Source organism: Mugil cephalus, chromosome 15, assembly GCF_022458985.1.
Source record: "Mugil cephalus isolate CIBA_MC_2020 chromosome 15, CIBA_Mcephalus_1.1, whole genome shotgun sequence".
Classification (NCBI taxonomy): Eukaryota; Metazoa; Chordata; class Actinopteri; order Mugiliformes; family Mugilidae; genus Mugil; species Mugil cephalus.
In genome coordinates this window covers 3,921,643-3,946,240 of record NC_061784.1, presented here as the reverse complement: position 1 = coordinate 3,946,240, position 24,598 = coordinate 3,921,643, and the positions used below count along the sequence as shown (strand labels likewise).

Here is a 24,598-nt window from a genome sequence, read left to right as displayed (position 1 = left end):
GGCACAACAGCGTTACACTCTGCCCTACAATAAGGCAGCTTCCTGAAGGCATCACTCCATCATCCTTTTATTACATTTCTTTGTAACAGTACATTGATTAGAGTGGCCACAGCATGACTGTCTTTTTAATTGTGTATTTGCTGATCTGGAAGCTACACAGAGCCCCGTGGCAGGATCTGTACTAACCATTTCAGCAATGCTCCAAGGCATTCTTTGACACACAGAGTTCATTGTTAGAATATACATCAGTTTGTATCACCATAGCGACCTCCTTGGATGCTGAGCAGGGGACCTCATAAATATGTAATCCTGACAGATTTGAGGAATTGTCTTCCTCAACCGTTTCTCTCAAGCCATTTTGTTAATGTCAACATGAAGGGAAGTAACTGCAATAAGTGTTGACATTCCGCCAACGGTGTATATCATTAATAATTACATGCACATGCATTTCTGCGGAATAACTGCTGGAAAAAAACTTGAATCCTTTTGTCGGTCGATTTAGTTTTCCAGCAGTTCAAATAAAAAAAAAAAGATGAATCGTGCACTACTGTGCTGATTTCCTTTGCATTGCTCTTCAGTGGGCTCCACCAAAGTATAATCATAAATAATATACATCCTGACTTGTAGATGCCATCATCAATTATGTGATCATCCCTTTTTAGGTTTTCATTAACATGCTGCACTACCCTTGTCGTTGTCTGTCCAAAAATACATTTTGACAAACAATATGCCATTTTAAAATTAGAGGAAAAATAATAGAAAACTAATCCAGTGGAGGAAGTTTTGAAATGGACATACAAGAAAAAAAAAAATCCATTAGACAGAGCAGACATCAGAGAAGCACCTCTTCACCCTACATCACTGTGCTTTTTCTAACTGTGTGTGCGTGGGTTAAGTTTCCTCACTGGCCATTTTTATCACTTCTGCGGTGGGTTGCCACTCATTCATTATAATAAGGAATATTCCTTTTGGGAAAGGAAAAAAAAAAAACTATGTTCCAGATTAAACGAAGCAGGCCTGGCCCCTGGAAAAGAAAGAAAGAAGAAAAAAAAAAGGTTGCCCATCTAGGCTCTCGCTTAAGAACAGTGTCCCTTTTGCCACCTTGTGTAATTGCAGGAGCTTATAGAGAGCTAAAATTTTGCCCTCTGCTCCTCGTTAGAGCACCACTTGTAAAAGCGCTCAAGCGTGGATGCAGCACAGTGCAGCTCAACGTTCCCAGACAATGATATAGATTTCCTCTACAAAAGAACAATTGAAAGGGTTGTCACAAATTTGTCCATTGTCAGTGGGTCGCTATCATTTCTCTGTTAATTGCCATCATTGTAATAGAATATTAGATGCTGTTCAGCGAGGGGAGTGTTGATGAAGGGGCAGTGCCAGCTGAGTTTTCTCCTTGACCGCGACCCTTGTCTGTCAAACTGGTAATGATAATATTAATGTGATAGTTCATTGATCCCTGTAGGATTTTTTTTAACCCACTCTGACGCGAGGCGGTGGTGCAGACTCGACCTCAGGCTGCTACCTCTGGATGAATCTCCAGACAGAGCCCCTTGCTCAGAGACACTTAAGTAGAGTGGATGCTTACCAGAAAGGGGGCTTAGACCCTGGTCCTCCTGTTTAGCAGTGGTCTCTTCTCTTATTATGTGGCTTTACTTAGGATTATATTGATGGCTACACTGATTCACATTACCTGTAGTTACTTGGGAATGAGTTTTTCTCTGCTTATGGCTAAAGTATTTAACTTTAAGTCGCTACATATAAGTAAAATTAGTTTGAGCATCATCTGGAAAATCCATGCAAATAAAACAGAATCTGCTTAGGTTGTGTAAGCAGAAATCAGAGTGACACAAAAAAATGTCTTATAAATACAGAAGTGCTCTTTTCAAGACAAGAAAAAAAAAAGCAGATACCACCTGCGCTAGGCCACACTATTAGCGAGCACAAGAACCGAGCCTCAACAAAAAGGACAGGAACAACTACTCTCAGGTCACTATCGGTGGCTCGGGCCATCGCTCCTTTGGTATCAGATATGATCTACATCAGTGTCACCCCCAAATTGCGGGAAAGCTCCTTTGCTAGCCTTCAGCCGTGAGCTGAATGTAAATTTGCATTTGACACCTATCTAAATCGCTGTCATAATTCATTTCCAGAGCTCTTAAATCTCTCCCTGTCACCTGGCACCTCTGCTGTTTTCCTGTCCAAAAACAGAGCACATTAGCCTTTATTGATGCATTTGTCCTTTGATACATAATTCATCATTCGCCAACATTTTTTTTTTTTTTTTTTTTTTGAATTATCGCGTATTTTTGTGATGTTGTTCAAACATATGGATTGACACAGAGTGTAAAGGTTTTGGATTCAATCTCTTGCTATATGACAGAAATAGGATAACTCTTTTTTATTTTCTTCCCGAGATGTTGGGAGCAGAGTGATATAGAACCTCACTGTTATATTACTCTTAATTTGACTAATCACACTGTTTTTAAAGAAAAATGAATTCTCATTCTTCCTTGGATGAGTTGATCTTAACAGTAATCTGACACGCCACTCACTTCCATTAATTTCAAATGTACTCATGTTACAACAGAAGTAGCCTTGAATGTAGCTAAGCTCTTTCATTAGGGTAAAACAGTGCATCCATTATGAACTGATTTAAATTATTTAAAACATGTTCTGGAAATCATTTGGTACCAGGCTGTGAGGAAACAATGATTCGGTGAAGAAAAAAAAAGAAAAGAAAAAAAGAACGGAATAATAATGGCATAGCTTTTTAGAGTCTTCGAGTATATTTGTCAGTCAGTGCTGCACCTTTCCTCACCACAAGGGGGAGCTCATTGGTCAGGGTTTTTGAGCTGTTACAGAATTTTCTTTTCAAAATAAAAGTATGGCAGTGCACTACAATATGTGGGGCAGGTAGCAGAACTGGTTTATATGTGTAACGTCTTCAACTTGAGCTCAGGTTGTCTTTAAAGTTAATTAGTGAATAGGAGAATATTTGATTGTAGATGGCTTTACCTCTCCGAGAGACTGGACTGTCCTCACCCTAGATTGTGCGCAGTCACCTGGCTTCAAAACTGACAGAATTTGACCGGTACTTGAATTTGACGAAATGCAAAGGAATGGATCTGTGACCCTTTTGTGAATGTCCTTGGCGAACCGTCCTTTTTCCACGCGGGAAGAAGATCAACTCCTCAAGCTTGACAGCCTGCTGACGAGCGTGTTTCATCCAGAAATGTCTGCGGAGATGTCAGAATTGTTGCTGATTATCTTGAAGCCACTCCGAAATCACTGAAAAGTTGGGTTTACCGCAGTGAATGCCAATGAAAACGAAATCCCAAAACAGACATATTGCGAGACAACAAACCCAGAAAAAACACTGATTGACCTAAATTGTCTGACTTTAGAGGAGTTAGTCACATCTAGTGGTGAAGCTGCAGGTAGCGGGCTACGTCTAGAGAAGTCAAAAATCCAATAAACACCTGGGCTCATTCTAAGCTAGTGAAAACACAGCAATTTGCACTTAGCGATGATTGGACACTAAGCAAAGCAAATGCTGTATACCCATAAATCCTTGTCACTGGACCTTACCTACGTGTAACTCATTGTGGTGTTTCTCCACCATTTTTGATCTTTTTTCCCCCTCTCATTGTGCTGAAGTTTTGATATAGCGTAGTCTTCACATGCAGCTCAATAACTCCATTACCTCCAGTGGTCACAGTAATGAAAAGTACATTTCACAGACAGACATGGCAGGCAAATTGGGAAACCAGCACTGAAACCAAAAATATTAAGCTTATAAAAGACAGAAAAAATAATAATGTCTTGGAAAAACTTTGCTCTCTCTAAAACTTTCAAAGCTGCGTTAAATAGTGCCTGAATACTGCTAATCTATCAAACCGTCCAGCCTGTAAAAGACATTTCCTCTGGGACAGCAGCAGCAGCAGCATCCGGATGCTGCACATACTCTGAAAATGTCTTCTAACGCTCACACTGGAGCTAAAGGAATAAAACCGCACAACGCACGCTGCCTAATGTAAGATTTATTAGCACGAGTTAAGCCAAGGTGAAATTCCTGGATACCGAGAAATTTTAAAGTCAGGGTGAAGTGGCAGTGTATTAATATTTGCTGAATCATATCTCCATTTACGCTGCTGGATTTGTGACAAAAAAAAAAAACAAAGCTCCAGTATGAAATCCCTTCCTTCCGGATTGTGAATAAATGTTACGTCGCTAATAAGCCAACACCAGGGCCTAATATACTCCCGCTGGCTCTCCTTTTCAAAGGAGGTTATTTGGTTCAGATGTGTTTGCTGCTGGTTTGGTTAAAGAGCTGCCCGGCCTTTCGCCCCCTGACTGTCTTCCTGCAGCCTTCTCCTTTTAAGTGGTCATGGACTGTTCCAGTGCATATACCACAGTGAAATAGACTTTTTGCTCTTTTCTTCATTGTCACAAAAGGCCAGGCACTTCGCTGGAGTTCCCATTCCCCTTTTACATAGTGATAAGACAGCCATTATCCTTTGAACCTTTCTTTTCACCGTGCCAGGAGAAAAGGAAGAGTGAAAGAGAAGGAGGAGGAGGACAGAGAAAGATTTCTTCCCTGAGGTGAGCCTGGCCTCACCTCTGTGTGGCGGGCTTTTTTGTGAACAGTGAAGAGGTCCTTAACCTTCTATCAGATGGAGGCACACAGTTGTGTTCTGCTTGAATAACTACATTGAAAAGCCCTGAAGCACAGGAGATGGTTCTATAGACTCTGCAAGTGGCATGGAGAGAGAAAGAGAGAGAGAGAGGGAGAGTCAGTCAGAGAGAGAGGGAGAGAGGGATAGAGAGAGGGAGGGGAGACTGTATTGTATGACCTGCTGGAGTGTGACCCTCACATCATGTGCACATTCTTTGTTAAAGTGCCCATCAGTGCTTCACAGTGAATCTGTGTTCTTTGTTGGATGGGTCTCGCTGACAGGATGGTCCTTCTCCAATATTGTCACAACAACACGGCTCACACATTCATATAATACACTTCCTTTAATAGACCTCCCTTCATTTTACAAAGTAACGGCCTTCCTGCTCTCGGGCTCTAAATGGCTTTGCCGTGGCAATACTATCAATATTAGAGTGCAGATATTTGAATGTCATCTTGCTTGAAGGGCTCCCGATGGCTGATGGTGTCGCGGGCCCGCTTTCATAACTCAGACCAGTCAGATCTCACCGAGGGCCATTTGTAAACGGTGATGCAACTCGACAGCCAACGCCAAATTAAGTGGCGTTACCTTCGACACAAACCTTCTGCATCCGTTGTTTTCAGAGGTGCTTGTGGTGCTGTTTTAGCTTCATCAGCCTTTTACGAACTCGTTCCTAATCAATGTCTATCTGTGTATGAGAGAAGCCCCGCCATTTCTTTGAGTCTCAAAGGGAACCCAGCACGCTCTGCTAGCCATTTTGTGTGCTCTCCTACTGAGGCGTGGAGTAGCGGCGTTGCTGGCTGCTCCAGTATTACTGATATTAGATGACAGAAGTCAAATGCTATAAATTCCCGTCTCCCATGTAAATGATCACAGGCTGTCAGCCACGCTTGTCAAATTAAACGTTTACCATCGTTGGTAAACATGCCATTCCATCTTAGCTCCGCACTGCGGCTTCCACGCTGTCAGACGCCGAGACGTTCGGCCGTTTCTGCTTTTACGAGCACAATTCCATCCACGAGAGCGGGTTGGATCAAATTTTCCTCACCTTTTAATTTTCAGAGCGCCGCAATTAACAGCTACGGTACAGAATGTAACAATGGGGTTATTGTACTGGAGATAAACAACCCAGAAGTTTCTCTGTGTTCTTCAAACTCAGCCAATGAAATCCCAACACTCGGCCCCACAAATTCCAGTTATCCCACTTCCACTCACTTTAATGTGATTTTCATTAGATTGCCTGGCATGAGACAGAGCTTGGGTTGCGTGACATTATAAATGTCTGTTTATAAAGCTGTTGCTGCAGGTGATATTGCTTGGCAGCTGTTTATTTGTACTCCACTTTAATGTCTTCCCACCACACAGTCATCAGATTGCACATTTTTCAGAGACACTGCAAACTTCATTATTTTTACCACATTTTTTTAATGTGTCTCTGCTGTGTCAACAAAGGGAAACAGTTCAGGGAGAACAATAACTTCATTAGAGGTTGTACAAAAGTGCCTGCAACAGTACTGGAGTTGGAGCTCTGCAGAATTCCTACCCACAGAAAAAGTTCTATTTTGACTTTTCACTGGTAATACTTCCCTGGCTTACTTTTGTTGTCCTAGAATGGCTTTTTTTTGTTTTGATGGTGGAATTCCTGGCAGTTAAAGCAGACAACATGGTTTGCACTCATTCACACGACTTCCCCGCAGTTTATGCTTCTGTGTTAAACTGACGCAGAGGCTACGCAAAGACCTACGCACACCGTAACAGACCCTTCCGATTTAGTATTTACGGCTACATCTCCACCTCCGCGATTTTCAATTATTAATTGTTTTGGATCAATAAAGAATTATTGTTTCTCAAATTTTAGTCACCATTGTTGAAAGTGAAGCACGAAATAGAAACAACAAATTACCCCGAAAGACATAGCGCCGACTAGTGTGTGGGTGGTGTTGTTACAGGGCGAGTCAGAGTGACAAGGCACAAGTATAAATGTGAGGGTTACTGCCCTTAGGTCCTGGAGTACTATAAAGGTGCCTTTACTCTGCCTTCATGTGGAAAGTTGATGACAGTTTGCACAACACTATTTATAGTATCTATATATTCCACAGTCATATTCTTTATTCCACAGGCATATTTATATATGTGTATGTTATTGCTGTTTATACTGGGCATCTTACAAAGCTGAAACAAAATCTCATTTCACTGTACAACTGTTACTACTATAGAAGGTATGCATTGACGTTGCTGTTGCCTGGGGCCACGCCCCCTGAGCAGTAAAAACAGTGAAATGTAGCCGTAAATACGCCGAGACCAGGAAAAATGTAGATTAACAAATCAAATTAAGGACTATTGAACTTGACAAAGAGCCATACAAAATAGTATGGATTTGGAAAAGTGGATTAGCCTCAGCTTCAGTTAGTTTAAATTAGTTTTAGTTCATTTCAGTTACAAATGTAGCTAAATAAAAGATGCTAACGCTAAGAGCGTTAAAAGGACGGCGTTAAAAGAATGACGAAGGAGTGATCACAAATATTCCATTTATTATTTTGAAGTATGAAGTAGCTACTGTTGGCCGTAACTACACCAAAACAACAACATGGATAGCCCTCCAGAATGTTATATAAGGTAATAATTTAAGGTATGACATCACCCAAAAAATACAGCATAAATTAATATTACCTGACACAAAATATGAACCACAACACCAGGTTTCGATGCCTGGATTCCACTTGTTTCTTCTCAGTGCAGCGATCCATAGCAGTCGGAGATATCCGTAAAAATATATCTCTGAGTGCTTCTCAGATCTGTTGGTAAAGTCAATCACACAACGGCTCTTCACCTTTTTTTAAATTAATTTAATTTAAAAAAAATAAATAAAAATATTTAGACGATATTAAAGCCTATGATTCAAACTAATGTTGCTAATCTCCATGCTCAACTATCACATTCTTTGGCTCTAACCAAAGAGACGTCCACTTGCTGTGACATCACGTGCATTCCCTCTATTCTATTCTATTCTATTCTATTCTATTCTATTCTATTCTATTCTATTCTACTCTACTCCAGTAGGTAACTCTTGGCAGCGAGAACAATTTCTGACTTAGGATTCCACAAAGCTATGACCGGAAATGCAAGGGCATGATAAAAAGACGAGACCCTTGGGAATGTCAGCAATTTCCTCAGAGATGTCATAAAATGATGACGTGAATCATAAATCTGTTAACACACCATCCACCTCCATCCCTGGAAACGTCAGCTGACATGTCTAAACTTGTGTATTTGGCACCTTACAGAACATTTGCACCTGCAAGGTTGTTAGTACAACAAGAAGGGGGCTTTCATGTGGATGTGGAACTCAGCCTCATCTGAAGGAAATAACTAATCCAGCCTGAGTGGAGCCGGTTAACTTAATCCTGCTTACATTCGTCGTTTTGCTCATTTACAGCTGTGAAACAGCTGCAACTTAGTGTAGGGCTCTATAAGCTGCTGCTGCGCTCGCTTGCAGGCTCTAAATCCCTGCCCGTTTCATTTTTGTGTGGTAAACGTCTAGATTGTCATTATAATGGAACACCTAAATTTAGGTATATAGGTTACTTATGTTGCCCACTGTATTTGGCAAAGTGGAAATATTTCGGGGGAGTTGCAAATAAAGTGCCTGCGAGCCGCATGTGGCCTCTGAGCCGTGCAGTGAGTAACCGGGCCCTGCAAGCTGTGCCAGCGTCTTGTGTGCCAAATGTGTGGCAAGAGGGTGGCACGAGCAGCGTGCCAGCGCTAGTCTGCCTGGCTGCCAGGCTCTTCTCTTTATCCAATCAGACAGTTCGGCTTGAGCGAGACCCCTATTCTTGTCTCTTCCCATCTCCTCCCGAAGCTTCGTAACCCTACCATGAAAAACACAGATGAACGCTCGTGTGCGCATTTCCCCCCGCGCGGCATCAAGCCTCCTCGGTGCGCCGTTACACTTACCTAGAGACCATAACCAGGGAGTGAATGGTGCAGAGTGTTCCTGCTTTGTTTCTGTCTGCTCCCTCTACCGCTGCTGCTGCTGCTGCTGCCGCTGCTGCCGCCGCTGCCGCCGCTCTGCTCCTCTGTCCTTCCTCTATTTTATTGTTTTCCTAAGACAAAATCACAGACTAAATGAGCATGCCTCAGTCAGTTTTTTAAGCATTTCATCAGAGTTATGAAAAGAAGAGTGTGTCTCGAAATCAGTTTTTCCGGCGTGTGTGAAGAAGAAAAAAAAGCCTTCTGTCTGTGTGTGGCTTTATTGGACATGATGAAGGATGATATTATGGTGGATGCTGCTGCTGCTGCGGCTGTGAGATGAGGAAGGATCCCATTTGTCTCATGCCCGCTTAGTGTAATGTGTCTATCTGTCACTCTCTCCCAAGACTGGACGTTGGTGTTCATCAAAATAAACATATTGTCCGCGCACTTCTTCATTCTTTCCACCGCCGGTCATTATTGTTAATTTTCTCCCGTATCGGCGTCTTTGCCACGTCTAATCCAGACCATGAGTAACATTGCATAAATTCCCATCAGAAAATTACAACCTAGAGACGGGAAGGGAAATGTAACCTGACAATAATCCTGTGATCACACAGTGATTATGTGGGGGAGAGCTGCTTAGGCAGAAATAAGTGTAAAGCAGTGAGAATATATATTCAAAGAGTAATTACTGTGAGTAGATGAGATGTGATTCAGCAGGGAGAAAGTGATGTGAGGTACTTGCTGAAAAGACGGCGCTAATGTCAGTACTCCTCTTATGTCTTCCAGGTTGATGATGCCATGCTTATGTTTGATAAGACTACTAACAGACATAGAGGTAAGTGCACAGCTTCTCTTCTCTCCTCCATGAGTTTTTTTTTCCATTCCGAAAGGTGAGAAAATAGTCATTTTATGTCCTTTCCCCATGAGATAACACAGAACAGTTCCATTTCACATGATATTAGGTGTACCATCTGTTCAACAATGGGAGCGTGTCAAAGTAATCAATAAGCTGGTACGGTGTTTAGAATGTTTGAGCATTGGATGGTGTGTGTGTGTGTCTGGGATGATGCTGGTGTGAGTGTTTCAGAGAGGTGCTTAAAGGGTGTAAAGATTGTGAGCTGGTGGGTGCTGTGCAGTCAGATAACAGCATCAGATAAGGCCCAGGAGAAGCACTGACTTTATCGCCCTATCTCATCAGCCCCTTATCTGAGATGAGGGGACATTTCTCTCTCAAGCAGAGGACTTTCCAAAGACAGGTTTCCTCCCACCACAATGCGGCGTCGGTTTTATTTAAAGCCAAAGCGGCTCGCTTTTAGGCCCGGCTTAACCACCGGCAAACGCGAGCAGCAGAGCTGTCACACGTCCAGATGTGCGTGCCGTGGCTGGTACTGGCTATGACTGGGTCCCGTAGGTACGTTAAAGGAACCTTTAGGAGACAGACTGTCCCCGGCTGTTTGTGCGTGTGCGTATCATTGCGGAGCAGTCGACAGGCACTGACAGGTATTTCCACGAGAAAAATAAAGGAGCAGACACTTCTCTGTTTGTCACGCCAGTCAGCTCACTTGTAGGCAGAGCTGGCATGGCACCATCTCGCTGAACTGGGCTGTTTTGCCATATAGTTGTAAATATTTGTTTGCAGCCAGCGAGTCATCCTCTCAAACTGTATAAATGTTTAAGCGCAGTCGGGTCGGATGGAAAGCGGCATCGTTCAAGTTTCCACCTCTTTCTCTTTCTACTGTATCCCTGTGTGTTTAAGTGCGCGCGCTGCATGTGTGTGAATATACTGCGCAGACAAACTCTTTGAGTCTGGTAAACAGTTTCTAAGTGTGATACATGTGAACTATAGTGGAAGTGATCTATGGCTTTGAGGGGATTTTGATCTGCAGTGACAGAACCCAGTGTGAGGTCTGCTTTGAGACGAAGGCTTTTCTCTCACTCTCTCTTATTTCCTCGCTCTCCTCTCTCCTGTCTGCCGCACTGCCAGCCCTCTGTGAAAGGGGCTGGGCGCCACGCTCCGAGACCGTGTTAGACGTTTGCCTTTGGGCAGCAAAATGCCCTTCAAATGAAGACAATGATGGAGAAACGGCCTCCTTGGCAATTTTTCTGATGACAACGGACATATTTATATCGAGTGTGACACCGATGCAGGAGGCAGGTGCACTTCTTCCTGCGGTTGCTGCTTTATCCAAGTGGCGTTCTGATTTTTTTTTTTTTTTTTTTGTTCCGCTGGGAATTTGAAACACTTTATATTTGCTGCTTTCATCTTAAAAACACAACAGGTCTTGCAGATGAAATGCATAGGATATTACAGAGCATTAAGTAAATCTGAATAATTCATCGGAGCCATTGGTGTCATTGTGTAATATTAATGGCTTAGCCGCCCTGTGACCACACAGGAAAGGACATTGAATATATTATCAGTGAAACCGGTGCCTGGTCCTGCTTTACCACGGCCTACAGATCCAAAGATGGGCATCTGGCAGCCTGCAGCCTAAATCAATTCCCCACCTGTGTTCATTTTTATATTACAGATTGATTCATGAAAAAATAATTTCCCGCTTTTCGGCAGCACTGAGATAGATAAGAAAAAAAAAAAAAAACGCATTGTTTATTTAACAGTTCAAATGTTACGCAGTGTGCTTCTTATAATATCATGGTGCTTATTCCATAATTAGAAGAGCCTCTAATGCTTGAAATGAATATGAAGACCACATTTATAGCTCGTGCATTTTTTCGTTTCTCGTACACCTGGAATGCTGTCAAACCCGGAACGCACACGTTGCACTTTACAAGCATGACGTACGCGCTCACATACGCAGTCCCTTTAACAACAGCGGCCTAAAAACAGCCGGAGGGCTCACTGGTAGCTACTTTTTGCTGAAACAAAATAAGGAACGAGAAAAGTAGACGTCCCCGCAGTCACTAAGCCTCTCTTTATTTCCTTGAACATTTGCGAAGTCATAAAAACTAATACTTTGTTTTTGTAAACACAATAAAATGGCACATTTCAAAGCTGAGGCACACCATGACTCCTCAGCACCTCATTTGAATGTTATCTCTGTGCTTTTTTGAAATTTAAAGCCTGTTTTGTATATTACTATAACGCATTGTGTTTTGTTTGGAAGAGTTTATTGTGTATGAGATGCATGATCGACACTTGATTGCGAGTGTGTTTTCTTTGGGGCTGTGGTGAATTGGATAGAGGACAAACGTCACACTCCACTAGTAGCAGCTTTGTCCTTCAGACGGTCCCCGCGAGCCTGGCGAAACGACAACCAGAGGAGACATTCTCTACCCTTCTCGTTTTCTCTGCTTTTTTTTTTTTCTTTTTTTTTTTACTCTCTATCTCTCCCAGTCATTCAGTCTTATTCGTTCTTCCTTTTCTTCTTACACCGTCGCACTATTTCTGTCCACGCGCCATCTCCCCGCCCGGTCTGTCTTTGCCATCTCTTGTCTTTCTCTCTCTGTCTCTCCTGCTAGAGGACACTCGCTGTAAGCAAAGCTCCTCACAAAGGCGCGCGCTGCACACCATCTCCTTGGCATTTAAAGGAGTAGAATACAGCCAATTGTGTTGGAAATTGAACTCTCTAAAGCCTCCCTTCCCACTGCAGCGGTTCATTGTGGGTGAGTTCAGTGTCTTTGGTGAGCGGCTTGGGCTGTCCAGAGGTTGATGCCAGAGGGCGCCTATTGTTCCACGCTTGCTGCAGTGTCCCCGCCACACCGCCTCCTTTCAACCTCCCCTTCTTCTCCTGACATTCACTTTGTGACAGAAAATCAAGAACCTGTGTACATTTCATACTTCTTCACAAGGTATGTTCAACTTTTCTTACGTCTGGTTTATCCAGCGGTGCAGGAGCTTCCAGATTACAGTGCTGCAAAATGCATGCTGGGGCAAGGCCACGGGCGCTTGTTGTAACGCACACCAGTCATCACTCCCCAACACCCTCAACGTGACTTCACATCCAACCTTTTTGGATGACAGAACGAGCTGCACGGGTGGGAAATAAAAGCCTTTGGAATAGCCCTGAGTCAAAATCATTCTGTCATCCTTTACTTACTCCTGTCCTGCAGGCTGACATATGATCTATGATCTGAAATGTGATTTTACTGTCAAACACAATTGGTGGTGCCAAGGAGAGTGTTGCCGGGGTGAGAAAAATGGCCTCTCGTAGAGGAGGGGATTGGAACTGTGAGTGGCAGCTATCATTGTCCAGAAAAGCACTGGGGTTTAATTTGGAAGTTAAAGGTACAACAGATGATATATGAATTTGTTGCCTCGCTACTCATACGCGTCCCGTATTAAGTGCTACTCAGCAACACTATAATTAGCCCCCTTTCTCACCACATTACCACTCTCTTCATAAACACGCATCTCCCCGCAGTGCACATATAATCCACATGGGACCTTTTCAAGGGGAAATGTATAGCGTAGATATGCGCTGCCTCTGAATTGATTATTCGCGAGCAGTTTCTCAGCATCGCGCCCAGTGCACACAAATCCAAAAACAGATAAGTATGTGTGAAGCAAATTAGTAATCCCGATGCTAAACTGCACTTCTTTAATTGTAAATAGTTGATTAATTGGGTCAAAGGTGTGCGTCACAGTAGGTTTGATTCTTGCCCTGTAAAATCTGCACTGCTGAAAAAATTAAACAGCGCTCAGTTTTCAACAAGTTAATGACCGCGAGTTAAAATATTGCAGGTGGCACCTGGAACTATTTTGGGTGATACCCTCGTTCTCTCTCACCTTTTTAATTGCGCCATTAAGAAAGATGATGAAATCCCAGTGTAACTTTCTTTCATATTGCTTTACATTTGTTTGTAACCAGAGAGCACCCATTAGTGTGGCTTTCTAACGACTGTGTGACTGATTGTAAGCCAAATTCCTTCTTTATTTGAATGATGCAAGTTATAGTAATGTGCAACAGTCTTGGGGACCAGGATAAAGAAATGGAGGCTGGATTGTTTTAGTCACAAGACTGCTTTGTACGAGGGAGCCACTGTGCGAGGCGCATATTAGAAGCCATGTTCCTGGAGAAGAAGGGGATTCTTGGTTATGTGCGAGGAAAGGACGACGGCTTGTGTGAATTTGTGCATAGGCCTTTTTTCTACGGGCTTAAAGGGCTGGTTTTCTTCTTGGCAGACGAACAGAAGACGGCATTGTGTGTGTCTGTAATCTCTTTACCTGGATTGGCAGCAAAGCTATAGCAAGTGCAGCTCCCAGTGTGGAATTGGCACCGAGGAGTCAATGTCACACTGAGCGAGCTGCCTTCCAAACAACCAAAAACTGGTTGTGTTTCTGTGAGATGGTGCGTGCGTGTGTGTGGATGACAGCGTTTGCGTTTCTTTGTACCTTTTATAGGTGAATTTTACAGCTCCTGCATAAACAATGTGGACAATATGTCCAAGCTTATGAATATGCGAGACAGCGAAACTTTCTAAATAAATCATATTATTACTTAGTGATGATGTGGTGTGTGTGTGTGTGTGTGGTGTGTGTGTTTGTCACAATTTCAAAACTGTGCTTTATAGAGCAAAAGTCTGTGCCCTGGGATACAGAAGCTCATAAAGTAACAAAGGCTTGAGTGGTATTAGATGTCATTATACACCAACAATTTGACATAAATTCTCCTCTCCCGCCTCACTTGGTGGGAAGAAAAAAAAAATAATTGGCCTCATTATCTTTCATCTCTTTGGCATATTACATTAATTATTTTATACAAAGACTGCCAGTTTGAGTCCTGTAACCTGGGAAGCAGAGCTGTGCCTCCACAGGTTAACTGTAGCTCGCCGAAAAGCCCCGGCGCTTGACGTCACCACAATGCCTCATCAGCCACCGGTGCTAGGGATTGAACATGGCCGACTGAGCAGAGGATGTCTGTCTGCAAAGTGATTGCTGGCTCATTGACTGAGTGGGAGAGGAGGGGAATAAGGGGAGTGGGGAAGGGGAAGGAGCACGGTTAGAGAAGAAATGGGAAGGAAAAGAAGGGGATGGAAAGAAGGAGGACTGAGCACAAGAAAAGCAGGGAACGTAGAATGTAGGCATGGTGAGGAGGGGAGAAAAAAAAAGAGAAGTAAATAAAGAAAAAGGAGAGTGGCTCAGTGGGAAGCCTCCCCCTGCTGGCTCCTCTGGCTGGAAGCTGCTGCCGATGGCTTCAAAAGAGCGCCAGGCAGTCTAGGCCTCTGCTTCTAGCAATTAGAGATCACTCCAGCGGATACCTCCTGGCCAGCCTGCAAATCCCTCAAAAATACCCTCTGATTACTACTGTAGGACACAGGCTGTTTACCAAATGGATCTAGCGCTGCTGAGAGTGAGGTTTGATAATGCCTCCTTTTGTTCAGGCAGGAGAGGGAGCCGGGTCATTCGAGTTTTAAAGACGGTGCAACTGAGAAGAATTCAGAGATGAATTTCCACCAAGAAAGGAATAGTTAACCAGTTATTTAATTTCTCACCTAAATGCGCCTGTAAATAAGTTCCTAGCGGCCTTTTAACAACAGAATAAAATCTTTTTGGACGCGAAAATGATGCGTCTCCTCTGCAGTGCTTTTCCGAGGCCCGGGCTCTTTTTGATGGTTGACGTCCTCCACTGCGTTCCTCTCTTTAAACAAAAGAGTCCCCGTTGGCTTCTGTAGAAGTTGTAGTGTTTACAGATCACAGCTCCTCTGCGCTACCGTATAGCCGCGCCGATGCAGAGCAGAACAATCAGCTGTGCCCGACTTAACTGACTGACACGGCGCACGCATCAAGTGGAAACAGCTATTTTTCGCATTTTTTTATTTATTCATTTTTTTTGCATTGCTCCATCCTTCCGACGCGGGCTGACAGATTCCTTGTTGTATTCTCTCACCTTGACAGACCTGATATTAGCGATTAGTGTGAATGTCATTTAAATGGCAGAGCTAATCATACACTCTGGGCCTGGCTCCACCGGAGGGCCCCTCGCCTTCACATAATCACAGTGACAAAGGAAATGATGTGTTTAGCCACTCCTAATAACTGCTCCAGCTCATCAGCTCCTGGGCAAACAGGTTTTATGGCCAACCCGCGCCTCACTGGGGAGGCACGCCTCGACCTAGCGAGCACGGCCTCTCACGGTCCCGATTCTTCTTCTTCGGGCTCCGCGTTGTGATCCCCACCCTGACATCAGTGACCCAGTAACCTCAAAATCAACCGCGGGTGTTACAGTAGCACTCGTGTACATTCCTGCTGCATTTCGTAATGAGCCTGATGAGACATAGTTGACAGGTTGGTGATTATGGGGTAGAGAATTCTCTCCTTGCCACCTGTCTGTTTTCTCTTGCTCATTGCTGACACCTGCCCCTCCGTCCGTCTTCCGTAGTCATATCTGTGTGCTTTTTAGTCTCTAGTACGCCTCATAGACTGGATGGGTTTAGTTTTGAGTTAGAGTCTGCTGTGCTGGCCCTGCATGGCCACTGTAAGTGGAAGGAGGATGAAGGCAGGAGATTGTGGAAGAAAGCCTGGGGTTTTAATCTCTTCCCCGTGTTTATCTCGCCACCAGGAGACAAACCATGTGCCATTAAAAACATCAGCTACTCCCACTGCTTGGCTGCGTGGTCGCACCTCTGAAGACATTTGAAGGACAAAATGAAAGGGACGGGGAGAAAAAAAATAAAAAATGTGCAGAAAGGCACATTTATTTATGAGAGCCACGGTCTGATTTTATGCGTGCGCATGTATTGGAGCGCCGTATTGATTGGAATTTTGCTCGGATATTGAGCACATGCGAATTTAAAGGAAAAGACCGTTGTGCACACAATGAGTCCACATTGCATATTTGCAGTATAAACTCTCAGTCTTAAAAGCAGAGAACTTATTTGAACAAAAATAAGCAAACATCTTTGGCCTCAGCTGCTGTGGGGAATCAGTCTCCTCAGGAAATGAAAATGCCAGCTTGGAATTGTCATCATATTGAGAGTTAGCCAACCTTTGACCTTGTAATACCCCCGCAGCTTCTCTATTTGTGACCTGCTGGATGCTCTTAGAAAGTGAAACCATCAGGGAGGATCTACTGCTCACATCATCATTCTCAGAACACCTAATAGTGGATTTACCAAGGTTAAACCTCCTGTGAGATTGCAGCCACCGTGACCTGGAATACTGAGTTTACATCCACTCACTGAAATACACACGCTTGCTTACACAAACTATAAGACACTCAGAGACACCGCTGGTGTGCGACGCACACGCGGATACAGGTTTGTTTGAAATTGCAGGCTCCGCGGACAAACTCAACCTGGATAATAGTAAGTATCTGCAGAAATATCCCAAAGTAGAGGCGTTTAAAAAAAAAAAAAAAAGCAGTGATGTTCGCATGAAGGCAGGAATATTGTTAATGTGCACGAGACTGTCACACAGACAGACAGGAGAAGCGATACCCTCCCTCTGCCTGGTCCCCTGTATTTACAGCCTGATTGGTGCCTAGCCAGGCATCTTAGAGCTGAGCGCAGCACATGAGGGAATTAACAAAGTATCTGCTGTGCAGTGTTAGTAAAATATGTCGCTTTTAGTCTTTGTAAGATTTTGGAAAACATGGGCTTTTTTTTTTTTTTTTTTTGGCTAGTCAAGGAAACCGAACATGCACTGCAGATACACTGGTTCTCCTCACAATTGCGGAGTAGTCATTTTGGGTTTTGTGATGCCGTTATTATTTGAAATTACAGATCAGACTAATGAAAGAGAAATGTCTCCTTTTGTATTGGCAAAACGTTAATGCGGTCATTTTATTCCTCCAAGAACAAGAGTTAGCTCACAGCTGAGGAAAGCATATCCTAGTGCTCATACTGCCACACAAATTACATTTAAATCAAGTCTGTCTTTTACCGACCGGAGAATCCTTCCCCCTGCATTCATATATTTATTTATTTTTGGGAAATGGCTTCAGTGTGATCCATCGAGTTCCAGTACAAGAGGAGAAAAAACTCGCTATCAAGACTCAGCTCAACTTCTTTGAAGTCTGTATTTTTTTTGTGTCCCTCTTAAGTGTAATGGTGGTCAGAATACACCAACCCACACAGAAAATCACAATCAGCTGCTGAGCCACAGCAATCACTTCTCACAGAGAGATTGCAAGCTGAATTAGATTACATCACCTCCAGTCCAGGCATCTAATCTTAGATTAAAGAGAAAGGGAGCAATCTCTGGTTTCTTTCTTACGTTCTGTTTTTGTCCTCGCTGTCTGTGCTTCAGGGGTCGAACCGTGTGTCTTATGTCATTTTAACTGTTTAACCAACCAACATAGCGGCCGTCCACCATTTCAGTGCGGTTCTCCTGCCTTCGCTCGGTACTTGCATGCTGTTGTCACGTTTGATGTGTTTGATCAGCCTTTCCCATGTTGCCCCCACATGCTGCTGATTGGCCTCCTACAGTCCTGCTGGTTTACCCCTTAAACATTTCTTTTTAACTTTGTAGGTGTATTTTCTTTTGAAGTCTCTCTCTATATAAATAAAAGAAAAACTCCTACTATATATGAATTAGTGCTGTCAAATGATTACAAATTTTAATCAGATTAACCACATGGTTGCTATGGGTTCATTTTGATTAATCACGATTCTGCATTGATGGTGTTTTTCTGCGCCCCAGTTCTCATGTTTCGGTGCACAGTTTAGTCCATGACTTGGATTTTTGGCTGCAACTCTTCCATGAAGACCACTTCTGGCCAGACTTCTCCAGACAGTAGATGAGTGTACCTGGGTCCCACTGGTTTCTGCCAGTTCTGATCTGATAGCTTTGCTGGACATCTTCTGATTTTGAAGGGAAATAAGCTTGATGTGTTTCCTCGGCTCATCACTGTGTCTATGATCCTACAAAATCCCTGACTCTGTGTAAAGGCACCTATACTGGTTTGAAGGCAAAGTGTGGTAATACCAAATATTGATGTGACTTGGATTATTTGTAAATTGATATTTATTATATTTATTTATATGTTTGCAAGCGTCTTAGTTGGCAGCATTTTTTCCACACCTGCCTAAAACTTTTGCACAGTACCGTATATACAGAAGCATCCAAGACAATCATAGCACCGCAGGGCACCGACTGGTATTTTGCCAGACAAGATAGACTTGCTGATGTGCTTTTTTTTTTTTTTTTTTTTTTTTTTTTTTTTTTTTCTGAAGTGCGAAGCAGTAAAATGCAGCAAAAAAAAGGGCAATTTTGTCTGCCGTCATGAACAATGAAGCATCTGTAATAACCAACAACTCAGAAGGCGCACGAGGCGTCTGTCCCCATATTCACCAGCAGCCTTCACGCTGCTTCGTGTATCTGTAACAACTAGGAACTTGACATGTCTGAAAATGACACACAAACACACTTAACCCATTATATGACCATTACTTGTGACAGACAATAAAGACGCGGTGGAATATGGCGAGCTTCTTTACATAACTGGCGAAGAGACGTTTTCATGCTCCTCCGTCGCACAGATGCGGTGATGACCTGAGATACTGATTGTGTGTGTGCATGTTTGTGTGTGTGTGTGTGTGTCTCCACCCCGTAATAAGGGTTGCCTAGCCAAGCGTAAGTGTCAGGGTGGAGATGCCTGGCTCATTAGGTACCATGGCAGGATAATGTATGAACAGCTCTCGCGAATGTTCACGCAGGTAGAGAGAGTGAGCGAGAGGCAAAGAAAGAGGGAGGCAGCCATTGTTCTTTCTCTTCTATCATTCCTGGCTCTCCCAACAGCCTCCTCCTCCTCCTCCTCCTCCTCTTCTTTCTCCACTGCCAGTTTCTTCTTTGTGCGCGCGTGCCTGGGGATATTTAGGCTCCCCGGTCACATTACGCCCTGCTTTTTGATGCAGAGCTGCCACTCCACGGGCTTAGACCATTTATTCATAAATTAATTTATTTATTGGTTTATTAAATTTAATTCATTGAGTCTTGCATGATGCTTGTTTTGCGGCTCTGTTGCTCGATTGACAGGTTGCCAGTCATGGTACGATTCCATATCCCATCGGCGTCATGCAGCAGCACGTTGCTAATTGAGTTGAATGCGTAGCTCGTCTCTCCTCAGTGAATCCATCTGTCGCCGTCTTGTCATCAGTTTGTTCGCACTTGACAGGTTCCAAGTCTGTCTTTGTGTGTTTAACTGTGCGCTCCTGTGTAGGTGTGCTGTACTTTTTTTTTTTTTTTTTTTTTTTGTGTGCGTGTGTGTGTGTGTGCGCGGTACAATACCATTTAAAAGTGTGGCTGCCTTGCCCGGCTGTAGAGTCCCGCTGAGAACAAGCCCCTCACCAAGCTGCACGTTCCATAGGATACTGTCCGGCACACACATAATTATACACAAACACATCCTTGAGCACAATATGTAATCATTTACAACAAATACAAATTAGAGACGTTGTAGGGGTCGTGGGTGACAGCTGACATTGTTGCATCAGCGCAGCTTTACCGTGCAAGAAGAAGTCGTTTGTGAGGTTGCAAAGGAACGCCTGTGGAACGATGATATGATCCTCCAGGCTTTTGCTCGCTTGCTTTTGTTTGGCTTTTTCTCCTGCGTGTAATCTGAGCGAGGTAGAGAGAAAAAGGGTTACGGTTTGTTTGTTTATGTGTTCTCTCGTGTATGAATCACATGGTCGTGTAAATGCGCGCTTGATCTATATTAGGCTCGCGCTGAAAGAGACTGAACTTAAAAGAGAAAGCGTGCCCGTGTGATGTGTTCTCTCTATCAGCGGATAGATGACGTCTGCACTGTGTTTTTACCGCCTCACCTTCATCACCGCCTTTCATCGCCGCTGCCAGACGCTCGCTCCGCGCGCCTCGCTCTGTTCTCTCCGAAGTTGTGCGTGCGGGTAAAGACGGAGAGGGAGAGGCATAAAGAGAGCACGCGCGCGGCGGAGGGGGTAGGTGTGCGTCGCCGTGTGCGTTGATGGCTCTTCACACAGATGCGTGTGTCCTGGCTTTGATACGGTACAAGCGTGCTGTAAGACTAGTACGAAGAAAGACAGTGTGGCTGTTTGAAAGAGGAGGTTCACTGCGCTCCTCTGTCAGCTCACTTTGGGAGGGATTCTGTCTCCAGGAGAGCCTTGAATATTTTCTAGGCCCTCGATACCTCCAGAGGAAGCTTTTCTCTCTGCCTGTGTGTGTGTGTGTATATGTGTGTGTGTGTGTTTGCGTGCTTGGAGCATGCAGGAACCAGCTCCTTGTGCACTACAAATGAGCAGCTGCCTTATCATCAATCCCCCCTTTCACGCTTATGTGAACTTTATTATAACAGATACTGGCGTACCCTCGTGCATATGCACACATAAGTGCAGACGCACGTGCGCCCCTTCTTCCAAACTGCTACAGTTGAAGCGCAGTTGCATCAAAGGCAGCTGTCTCTCATCTCACTTTATCTCCGTCATCTTTTCCTCGCTTACTCTTTCTCGCCTCTGTCACTTCACACTTTTTCTTTTTTTTTTCTTCTGCTCGTTCCCTTGTGCTTCCCCCTCTTTGTTTCCCACCCCATTCTCTTTCTCACCTTTGCCTCTCTCTGCTCTATCTACCTGCCAGAGAGAGATTCTCCTCCAAAGAGAAGTGATGTTTTTTATTTTACATTCATCTCCTATTTCTGTAGAGTTCACTTTTTTCTTTTTCTTTTTTTTTCCTTTTTTTGAAATGCCGCCTGAAAGGATCCATATCGCAGGTTCTTCTGTGTCCAACAACCTGCAAAACCCAGTACCACCCCCAACCTCCACCCCCACCCAATCCATCAGACAGCAGCAGCCAGCCTCACCGACTCCTGGCTCATTTCTCATAAATTAGTCCTACCTCTCACACACTTTCCTTTTGTTTCTTGCTCTTACTCATTCCATTCTCCCCATGCCCTCTCCCGCCTTCCATCTCTCTCTGGTCCTCACATTTCATTTTTCTTCCTACAAATGCCACACAGCAGTCCCTTAAGAAATGTCATTTCTGTCTTCTCCTTTTGTTCTGTAATTTCTCCGTGTCCCCCCTTTTCTCTTGGGAATTCATTTATCGTTTGCTGTTCTATGTCCCCAGCTTTCTGATCTCTCTGTCTCAGTCTCCTTCTCTACGCATGTCTCTCTGTCTCTGTCTCTGACACTCCTTCACTCTCCTTCTCGTTTCCGTCTCTTTCCTTCTTTCTTTTCCCTCCTCTATTTAATTATGATTCGAAAATGCGGTACTATTACGCACTGAGGGTTTTTTTTTTTTTTTTGCAAAATTGTGGTATTAACGATGGGACAAAAGAGGACAAATGAGTCCAATAAGGGCTCTATTTTTGTGAACCCAGCGGCACGGCGCAGATCGCAGTCAAGGGACCCCCTGCGAAGAACGCCAGGGGCGGGCCAGGCACACTTTGGTATTTCCGTGGCCAGGTGTGACTGGCACACCTGGAGCGCACTTGGACCCGGGGTGTGATCAGAAAGAATACATTATCATACATTATAGGTGGGCGTTTTAGAGTTGCTGCCAATCACGTTCACTATTTTCATCATCAACACGGCAGCTCGACTAGTCTGAAGAACAGCTGATGCTTTTTGAAAGTAGAATAAGAAATTAGAAAATTTCTTTTATGCTGTATTTGTCAACTTGTTCTTGAACGCATCTCAACGAAAATCTGGTAAAGTTTCTGGTAAAGGAACAGTTGGCTGTCTAATGTTTAGCTTATAATGTGACATAAACTTCATATTGGAAAGTCACCCTGGTAACAGTCCACATGTCCCCTTTTTATTTATTTAAGTAAAGCTCTTGTTTCTATAAAATGTAACTCCAGGGACCTCATGTCACATCATGTCGGTGATCACACTGGCGCTTCTACCTGATTTGTAATTAAAAGTGCTCTAGGTGTTACTTTGATGATCCTCGGGGAGTTTTAATTGATTTGTTGTTGGTTTTTGTGTGTGCGCGCGTGTGTGATACTGTCAGCGGCATTTTGCAAATCCAAAAAGCTTGTTGATTTGCAGTCGAAATTATGGACACGCACATAATGCCTAAAAATAGGGCAGTTGTTGGGACAGAATTTTGCATCAGACAAGCAGAAAAGGTCCAGTATCCACTATTGGAAAGGACACAATGAGACACAATGAGAAAATACCAATACCTTTGCCATGGTTTGTTCTCATTCAAACAGGGATAAGTAACTAAAGAGTGTGAACTGTTTCTGAATGGGAGAATGAGACTTGCTGGCGATGCAGAGAAGTGCTATCGATGGCTGCAACTGCAAACATGTGAAAGCTATATAGTCAGCCATTGTCTCCATTGTTATGGAGTTTAAATACCACTGGTCAAGACACCCAATTTGCATCTGCGCTCACTTTGCATCACCAGCAAGTGGAGAGAAAAAAATAGAGCTTTTTAACCCACAATAATTGTCAGTTATGTTTCCCCTCTGTTATTTGTCAGATAATCCTTGTCACAGACCGACACTCAGATCCAGCTTGGATGGTTCAGAGAAAATTGGCAAGATGTATCACAGAAATTCAATGCTTTAAATTTGATTGTGATTCTTCTGTGCAGGGTAAACCGTCACACACATGCTCCCAAGTGGTTGGAGAACCAATTTGTTAGGCCACTGACAACAGACGAGATGGCTGTGTGAGAACACACAGGTCTTATCTCTCATGATAAAATACATTTGTCAGATTTGTGTGGACCAAATTTATTTATGTTCAGCTGACCGCTTTTGTTTGGGTTTATTTTTTTTTTTATGAATCGACTTGATGATAGAGGTATTTTTTTGTTAAATGATGCTACCAGATAAGATAAAAACATGAATTTCTAACATCTGATTTGGATCCAAAATTGTAACGTATACGGTGAGTTTAAATTGCTCTAAATTCTGAATTCTGCTCGGCGTGCACTGCCGGTGGACTTTTCCTGTTTTTTTTTTTTCTGTTTTTTTTTTCCACCTTAACAGAACAGGCTTTAGAGAATAGAGCCTTTATATAATTCCTCCTCTCCACGTCACTGAGCACATTTTTGTCAAACCAGAAGTGACTCTTCCCTCGTGGATCTCGGTGCAAAGATTCCACTTGAGAACAGTTCTCTGGCGTGCAGGCGTGCAGGCACTTGTGTTCCATCAAAATGCTAATAATATCATCTGCAATATCCAGAGCAATATTATTGTAGTGCTAATTGGTGAAAAAAAAAATGTTGATGGGAGCACCTGCCCACCCCACTACTCAATTATTTTTAATTACAATGGCTGTAATAAAAGGGAACAAATTGTGTAATGATCAATGTTTCTTCAGTGAGGTGACAGTTTTGCTCTTATTGGCTTTAGCACAGCCATGTGTGGCTCATTTAGATGGCAGGGAGATACTTGTTTGAGTCGAGCAGCGCTAAGTGAATGTGGGCTCTCAAGAGAGGAACTTCTCTTCCCTTGGTTTTTATGCGCCATGATTTATTCATCACACCACATGTCTGTAGAAGTGGTCTTTGGGCAGTTCACATGGCTTGTGCTGTGTTGTGCGTTGTGATTTAACGCTCGTGAGCACACCTCTGTCATACATGTGGGGGAATGAAAGAGAGAGAAAGGGAAAAATTATGAAAAAGAAAATAACACAGTTGAAAAGTATGAATGTGTAGAGCAGCTGAAAATGTGATAATGGCAGACGATTCGTTGAACCAAGTGGGTGGGGAAAATCAGTTATTTTGAAACAATCCCTGTCTTCTAAATTGTCAAATGAGCCTTTTCTACAGCAGTGGCTAGTGAGAGGGGGTAATTAATAGCTTCTTTTTGTGAGTTCTTTCCCAGTATGTGTCAGTTTCTCTAGCTGCCTTCAAAGTGATAATGCTCGCCGGCTGTTGCCCCCAGGGACTGCTCCATCTTATTAACTTGTCTTGGGAGACAGGGCTGCTTTGCTGCCTGCAGGGAAGGAGAAGGACCGCTATGTCCTGAGCTTTCTTCTTTTTGCCCCAAACATTGGCCGCTCACTGTATTTCTTTGTATTCAGACGTGGATGGGAGTGTGTGAACTCGCACATCA

At 43.5% G+C, this 24,598-nt stretch overlaps 1 protein-coding gene across 12 annotated transcripts in view; it reads left to right on the top strand.

The window, feature by feature from the left end:
* msi2b (musashi RNA-binding protein 2b) overlaps positions 1-24,598 on the top strand; it is a 235,939-nt gene that overhangs the window by 128,108 nt on the left and 83,233 nt on the right. For all 12 annotated transcript variants that reach the window (XM_047606668.1, XM_047606665.1, XM_047606664.1 and 9 more), the window contains exon 7: positions 9,438-9,486. In XM_047606668.1, the coding sequence (XP_047462624.1) occupies positions 9,438-9,486 (49 nt within the window). The remainder of the gene's footprint in view (positions 1-9,437; positions 9,487-24,598) is intronic.